General features: G+C 48.7%; 1 protein-coding gene across 1 annotated transcript in view; it reads right to left on the bottom strand.

Moving 5' to 3' along the window:
• Positions 1 to 8,364, bottom strand: part of KDM5C (lysine demethylase 5C) — a 50,561-nt gene that overhangs the window by 3,425 nt on the left and 38,772 nt on the right. The window contains exons 19-25 of the mRNA XM_018558805.1: positions 7,620 to 7,975; positions 7,406 to 7,544; positions 5,802 to 5,981; positions 4,890 to 5,030; positions 4,292 to 4,813; positions 2,561 to 2,612; positions 2,272 to 2,474 (exon numbers count right to left, since the gene is read on the bottom strand). Of these exons, the coding sequence (XP_018414307.1) occupies positions 2,272 to 2,474; positions 2,561 to 2,612; positions 4,292 to 4,813; positions 4,890 to 5,030; positions 5,802 to 5,981; positions 7,406 to 7,544; positions 7,620 to 7,975 (1,593 nt within the window). The remainder of the gene's footprint in view (positions 1 to 2,271; positions 2,475 to 2,560; positions 2,613 to 4,291; positions 4,814 to 4,889; positions 5,031 to 5,801; positions 5,982 to 7,405; positions 7,545 to 7,619; positions 7,976 to 8,364) is intronic.

Below are 8,364 nucleotides of genomic sequence, written 5' to 3' on the forward strand. Positions count from 1 at the left end.
CCCCCCCCCCCCCCCTTCATACTTCTCCTTTAATTAGGGAAAATTCAGAACTGAATTTTCATGAACACACACACTTGTGTGGCGCTGCTGGTTGTAAAATTTCTTCCTCCGCAGTCTTTAGCGTTCTGAACCGGTTTACAGGTTTTGTGGGTTACCAGTACTACATACAACAGTCAAAAGAGAGAAACCTGGACTTCCAAGATCCATTCTGGTCACAGCTACAGTCAGTCATCGGCATTGATTGCACCCAACTCTATACTAGTCACCCTGGGAACGAACTTTCAAATTGCAATCAAAGGATGAAAAGGAATCCGTTAGATGTGCACTGATTGGACAGCTTGGCTTCCTCAAATCTAATGGTTGTCATCACTCGGGTACCATGCTCCACATGGAATGAATGAAAGGAGAGAAGCCACAAATGTCACTGTCCTTCCCTACCAGCACTATGAATCTTGTTGGCAGGCTCAGCTGCAGCTCCGAGTGTCCAAATCTACACGAGAGACCATGTTTTGTGTATGTCGAGACAATGGGGTCGATTTGCTGGAAGTAGAATTGGCTGTACACTTTGCAATGGAATTTGCACTTTGTGGGGGAAGTTTCCCTGAGCTTGGTGAATTTTCACTTTGCAAAGAATACCCAAAATCACATGCAAGAAAAAAAAACCACCCAAAACAGTATTTTTTGCTTGCACACGATTGGGTGATGGAAGTCAGAGGAGCTTCACCCCGTGCAATAAGCTAAGGGGCAACTTCCCCCTACAAAGTGCAAATTCCCTTGCAAAGTGAACAACCTACTTGCCTTTAGTAAATCAACGTCATTGTGTGTGTGGGGCCGCGTTATCCTGAGGCAGCACACACAATGGAGAAATCCGTTAGCCCTTGGTTTGCCGGGGACACTGTACAGCAGTACATACAGGAAGTATCTGCAGCAACTACAGCAGTACATATGAGGACGTATCTGCAGCAACTACAGCAGCACATAGGAGAATGTATCTGCAGCAACTACAGCAGTACATAGGAGAATGTATCTGCAGCAACTACAGCAGCACATAGGAGAATGTATCTGCAGCAACTACAGCAGTACATACAGGAACGTATCTACAGCAACTACAGCAGTACATACAGGAACGTATCTGCAGCAACTACAGCAGTACATAGGAGGACGTATCTGCAGCAACTACAGCAGCACATAGGAGAATGTATCTGCAGCAACTACAGCAGTACATACAGGAACGTATCTGCAGCAACTACAGCAGTACATAGGAGGACGTATCTGCAGCAACTACAGCAGCACATAGGAGAATGTATCTGCAGCAACTACAGCAGCACATAGGAGAATGTATCTGCAGCAGTACATACAAGAACGTATCTGCAGCAACTACAGCATTACATAGGAGAAAGTATCTGCAGCAACTACAGCATTACAAAGGAGAATGTATCTGCAGCAACTACAGCAGCACATAGGAGGACGTATCTGCAGCAACTACAGCAGCACATAGGAGAATGTATCTGCAGCAGTACATACAAGAACGTATCTGCAGCAACTACAGCATTACATAGGAGAAAGTATCTGCAGCAACTACAGCATTACAAAGGAGAATGTATCTGCAGCAACTACAGCAGCACATAGGAGGACGTATCTGCAGCAACTACAGCAGCACATAGGAGAATGTATCTGCAGCAACTACAGCAGCACATAGGAGAATGTATCTGCAGCAGTACATACAAGAACGTATCTGCAGCAACTACAGCATTACATAGGAGAAAGTATCTGCAGCAACTACAGCATTACAAAGGAGAATGTATCTGCAGCAACTACAGCATTACAAAGGAGAATGTATCTGCAGCAACTACAGCAGTACATACTAGAACGTATCTGCAGCAACTACAGCAGTACATACTAGAACGTATCTGCAGCAACTACAGCAGTACATACTAGAACGTATCTGCAGCAACTATCTCCTTTCAGAATTTAAAGGAAGGCTTAATACAGAGCTGCACAACCAACATCCTTGAGGGATGAATAAAGACCAGAAATAGGGATGATAATCTGGGCTCGACCTGCTTTTCATTCTTGAAAGTTAAGAGAAATCCTCAAACTCCGAAGACCATGGCTCTTGAGCAGGCCAAATCTAAACACTACCAATTTTACCAACCCAAACATGTTATGATGACCAGCATCCAGCAGACCGTTCCCTGGAGATGCCAGTAACACCGTATGGAGTACAAATGACCACCACAGGGCATACAGGGATTATATCACACGTCTTACTTCTATAAGAGCCTTTAGTCTCTCCACACAGGCCGTCTGGGACGCTTGCAGCAGTTTCCAAATACTGAGTTCTTCTTCAAGTGTAACTTCGAGTAGGTCCCCTTCTAAGATCAGGTCTTCTAACAGTGCTCGAGAACCGATGGACATCTCCAGAAGTGGAGCCCTTTCAATTTGAGGGAGGAGAGCGGCCATGGCATCCAGATCTTCACCGTGATGGAAAGACGACTAGTTAGTACACGCATTTAGCGCCGGGCATGCGCAGGAACACAACAGGTAAGGGTTACATTACCTGGCATTGCAGTGCCATTCTCCAAGTGCGAGTCTCCATTCTCATGGGGAAGCTGCCAACAGAAAAAGCCACATGGAGAATGAATACACAAGTTGTTGCATTACGTTATAACCCAGAATATGGTCCACAGCAGAGGAGTGCAAACCTATAGGCGCTTCTGAGGTCTATAACAATCACACTGCTGGTTACACGTTGGCACACAAATGTGCACGGCAGTATCCTTGCCAAGCTCTTCCAAGGCTGGGAACTCCGACTACCCATCCCTTCATACTGACCACCAATGGATGAATGACCATGCCTCATCGGCCAAAGAACTGCACCAACAATGGTCTCTAGGGGTGCAGACGTCCAATTCAGACACTAAAAGTACGTCTAAACCCAAAAGAACAAGAATGAAATCTAGTGCGACTCACCAGTCCTTGGATGTGGTGGCTGCATTTGTTTTTTTTAAACCAAGTACATTTTCTTCGAGCGCAGAAAAGATTCTGGCCGCTGCTTGAAATCTTGTCTATGCAACTTACTGTGTACTGGAACTGAAATCTAAAAACAATGTTATCAGTAGGGATGCACCGATAACATTTTTTCGGTATCGAGTACGGAGTACCGATATTTTTTCCCCGCTACTCGCCGATACCGAATACGGGTAGTCCCATTAAGGAATCCAGGCGGCTCGTAATGACTCGCCACCTGGCTTCCTGATTAGCCGGGAAGCTGGGTGGCGTGTAAGGACTTTCCACCCGGCTTCCCGATTAGCATGGAAGCCCGTCTCCATACTCCCTCGTCACCAAGTGACGAGGAAGCATGGAGCCCGCTTTCTGGCCAATCAGGAGGCCAGAGAATGACTTGCCATCTGGCTTCCTGATTGGCCAGCTTCCCAACCAAACAGGAAGCTAGGCGGCGAGTCAATGCATGCTGCCCGGCTTCCTGATTGGCCGGGAAGCCAAGTGACGAGGGAGCATAGAGATGGCTTCCCGGCCAATCAGGAAGCCGGGCAGCATGTGATGACTCGCTGCCCGGCTTCCTAAAACCGGAAGCTCGGGTATCGGAGCTTTTGAGCGAGTACAAGTACTCGCCCAAATACTCCGTATCGGCACATCCCTAGTTATCAGCATCCCCAGCCATCTTCTTCGTACTACAAAACAACTTCCTACTATGTAACACAGATGCGGTGGGGGTGTTGTGAATCTGGTCTGCAGCACAGCCACCCAGTTACCTAACCTCACTGGATGGCAGTAAATCAGATCTTGCTACTTCTAGTGCGAGCGGTGCCCCGGCTATCAGATACTTCCACGTGTGCCGGTGTGTTTGTGCACCGGGCACTGCAGTTCCTGCACACCACAGGGGCCAGGGCGGAGGAACCACGGTGCTCATCAGTGGACATACACTCAAGACACACCCGTCATTACACAGCCAATGGGTAGTGTTCACCTCATCCACGCAGCGCCATGGGTACCAGAAGTCGTCCAGAAAATGAATGGATCTGGCATGTCACGTGACCAAACAATAAGGTGTGGAAAAAGCCTTCCAGCAGAGTCTTATTTTTAGTTAAGCAATTAGAGAGGGAGCAGGTATGGCCAGAGATCATCTCTAATCCCACCCCTGCGCACCACAGGGGTGCCACTGATAACTATGAACCTACAATGAGCAGGCAAGTGAAAACACAAAGCTTCAAAGTGCATATTTCAAGAGTAAGTAGCAGTTCTGCTCAGTGTTCTCCTTTCAGTTACTTACAGGAGTCTGCTCATTGCAGGTCGTCTCTCTCAGTGCCTGAGGGTCTTTGTGGTGTTGCAACTTCTGCCTTTTCTCCAACAAAGTTGCTGCGCCGGCTGATATTTCCGGGGTGGCCAGGACCCTGCGCGCTCGATCTTGCCAGCTCATCGCCCTTTCCGTTAAACACTGCAGCGCCTCCCCCTCCGGCAACCGTACGGGCAGTTTCTGCAGAGCAACCAACAGAGACAGGATGGTCTGCAGCCGAGGGCGGCGTGACCGTACGCACAGCGGACACAGGAAGTGACTGTCCCATTCCCACCAGGTCGGAGGAGGGGAGGAGTGTGTACCACGATGAGAAGTCAGTCTGGGGGTGGGGACGCACGGCCCATGAAATAAGTCCTGGCATAGGTCGCAGCGAAGCATTAGTTCTCCCGGAGGCTCCCCGCATACACAAGTACAACGTCTCTCGTTGGAAGAATTCATGGTCCGTAACCTCAGAATGCCAGCTTTCTCCTTCTGCTCGCCTTCTTTAAATGCCAACACCTGACAGACAGACAAACATGGTTAGTTAAGTCGCGTAAGCTTTGCTTTCTGCTTATCCTGCGTGTACTGTACTCACTATGCAGCCAGGGTCTCGAAGGTCCTGCGCAGACAGCCCCAGACTCTCTAGGTCTGATCGATACAAACCCCGTTCCTTCTCCTTCCTCAACTGAGACCTTTTCCCATTGCTTGAGGAAACATCTGCACTTGGGCACAGCACCTACAAAATTGGCAATTGGGAAAAACATTTAGGTCAGTAGAAACATCTGTACACAAAAACCCGGGATCCCTCAGCCTTTGGTGAAGGAGAAGGCAGGTCTAAAAGGCGCCAATACTTTTTTTTTTTTTTTTTAAAGATTGCTTATTAAAAACTTTTTGAGTTTTCAATAGTAAAAAAAAACCAATACAAAAGTACACAAAAAGACATGGAGCATATAAACCAAGGGCCAAAGGGCCTACGCCATTTCCTTCTCAAGGCACTATACACTGAGTATCCGGATTATTATATACGATGTAACAGCCTCTGAACGCGGGATGATTGTTGGCGCTCGGAGCCATGGAGCGAGTATCAGCAAAACAGCAGAATTCGTTACATGTTCAGGAGCGGCTCATTGTTAAAGTGTTTAAAGACCGGACTGTCAGCCGAAAATCTGGGTCTGAGCGTGTGAATTGTGGCCGTCAGCGACTAGTCAATGTTAGGGCAGAACGGGGGAGGGGCAAGACTGGTGAACCCGGGAGCACAGACAGGAGAGCCACCTGTGGGGATCTGTCCACCTTGGTGTGAAGAAGCTGGTCATACATATCAAAAATAACGTTCCAGAATGGGGTCAACAGCGGGCAGGACCACCAGATATGGAACATCGTCCCATGGTGGGACAGGCCGCCAAGACTTTTAATGAATGCTTGGTTCAATGAGTATTAGCTTAAAAGGTAAAGTAAAAAAAAAAAAATCCCTAAATACCTAATGCGAATAAAATATTAAAGTCGGTACCTCTAACAGGGTGAAGCACGAGTTCTTCTTCAGGAAGGTCTTGGTCGCTTTGTCCCTCCAGGAGTGCGCAGCAGTCACTTGGACCTCCAGCTGATGTAGCTCCTCCATTTTCACGGGCAAGTCCCGACCCACAGCCACCAGCCCTTCCAAGTCATCCAGGCAAGGGTAATGATCCCCACTCTACAAAAAGTAATCATACAATACATGTCTGAAAGTCGTGAAATCAGAAACTTCCGGACAAACACTGGACAACAGGATGCCTCATTCTTCAGCAGATTTGTGATCTGTCGGCAAACATGCAACCACGACATCCGAGACAGGCAAAGCTTTGAAAAGGGCGAGCACCACAAGATCTGATGACATGCTATGACATGGAAGCCACCTCTAAATACAAAAACATAACTTTATGCTCCAACCACCTCCACCCCCCCCCACTCCCCCTGTCTTGTATTGACCTGGCCCCAACCCAGCAACATTTGGCTTACTAGATTACAGAGCCTCTTGTCAAAATCTTCTCTGCCAGGCCACGTGGTGCTCTGCACTCTCCATTCACTACTATGAAGTCCAAAACATGAGCTCCTACTAGAAAAGCCCTAGGCATAAGCAGGGGTGCAGCCCGTACCACTTATATAACCGGCTGTAGGGCCTACTGTACAGCCAACATGTGCTTTCTATATGAAGGGCAAAGCAAAAAAGGTAAATAACTCCTTCCCCAGCAGTATAAACCTTCCTATGCACTCCCATTGCTTCTTTTAGCTGTACGCAAGGCTGAGGACACTCCCTGCACCGTGACAGTGCTGAGCCCGACACCAATATATACCCATCGACCATCACTCAAGGCTCAGCCTAGCTGCTGATTTTGGAATGTGTAGCAGTGTAGATGTGAACTCAGGTAGACCCACGGATTGAATGTCAGTGGCCAAGTGACCCTCATCTCCTACCCTCAGCCATGGTTGAGTCCAAATTGCCACAGTAGGACCAAGCCTGAAGGGGTGGCAGCTAAGCCTATGAACCCCGAACGGCATGCTAGGACAGCCAGGGACGATGTATAAATAGTATAGGAAATACTTTACATGCAATTTATTTTTATCAGATGGTGGGATATAATGCTCTGTATGGGTGATGGTAAAAACTAGGGATGCACCGATACCGGTATTTCAGTACCGATATTTATTTTTTCGGTACTCGCCGATACCGAATAACAAAAATCCCATTCAGAAAGCCAGGCCGCGTGTAATGACTCTCCACCTGGCTTCCTGATTAGCCGGGAAGCGTGTAAAGACTCACCACCCGGCATCCCAATTAGCAAGGAAGCAATCTCCATGATTCTCGTCACTATGCGACGAGAAAGCATGGAGCAGGCTTACTGGCCAATCATGGAAGCCGGGTGGCGAGTCATTACATGCCGCCTGGTGTCATTACATTACATGGCGCCAGGCTTCCTGATTGGCTGGGAAGCCAGCTCCATGCTCTCTCGTCACAAGTGACGCGCTGCCCGGCTTCCTAATACAGGAAGTATCGGAGCATTTGGGTGAGTACGAGTACTTGCCCAAATACTCGGTATCGGTGCATCCCTAGTAAAAACTGTATCGGTGTTGGCCTACCTGTATTTCATCCACATCAGCGCTCCAGGCTCTGGCCTTACAAAGGGCTTCTTTCAGGCTTAGCGTATTAGGAAGCTGCACCGGGATGTTTTCGGCTTCTTTAATGATTGCCTCTAGTGTTGCAGGCGGATGCTTATGTCTAAAAAAAGGAAGGCGGAGTTAAACCAGGTGGATCCTCTAATAAACGGTTCAGTTCAAGCCCAAGTCTGCTCACCTGGCCTCTAAACACATCTGAGCCTTCTCTTCCCAGCGCAGAGCGATGGCGATAAGTTCCTGCAGTTCGCTGCGAGCTTTCTCCACTGCAGGGCTCTCGGCCACCTCAACAGCTTCTTGTAGCAGAGAACGTAATTTCTGAAGGGTGCCCGACCTCCCGGCAACAAGAGCCGCCCGCACGCGCGATAACCACTCCCCTTGGCGCATGTGCCGCTCCAGCTGCTCGGCTTCAGGTGGGAGCACTCCTAGAGCCTGGCAGCGTTCCACCATGTCCTGCATCTGGGGGCCGCTATCTGGCAGAGACTGCAAACACTTCTTGGCCTCTTCTTGCAGGACTTCTGCCTTTTCCAAAAGGTCCTAACGGGAGAGCAAGGAGAAAAATACAATTATTCATGACCACTCTTCTTTTCTGCTGCTGATTTCCTCTGTAATTAAGAGAAACTGCTGCCCATGTTATCATCAGAATCGGACAGTTCTGGGAGTATCAGGTGTTCAGTCCCCTACTGGCCCCTGCTGATAGCCCTATGTCATTACAGGACACAGTATTTATGTTGGGGCTGGCGGGAGGAAACCGGAATCAGACACTCCCAGTTACATAGGGGCTGGCGGGAGGAAACCGGAATCCGACACCTAGTTACATAGGGGCTGGCGGGAGGAAACCGGAATCAGACACTCCCAGTTACGTAGGGGCTGGCGGGAGGAAACCGGAATCCGACACCTAGTTACATAGGGGCTGGCGGGAGGAA

This window comes from Nanorana parkeri, unplaced genomic scaffold, assembly GCF_000935625.1.
Source record: "Nanorana parkeri isolate BGI_ZX_2015 unplaced genomic scaffold, ASM93562v1 scaffold15, whole genome shotgun sequence".
NCBI lineage: Eukaryota > Metazoa > Chordata > Amphibia > Anura > Dicroglossidae > Nanorana > Nanorana parkeri.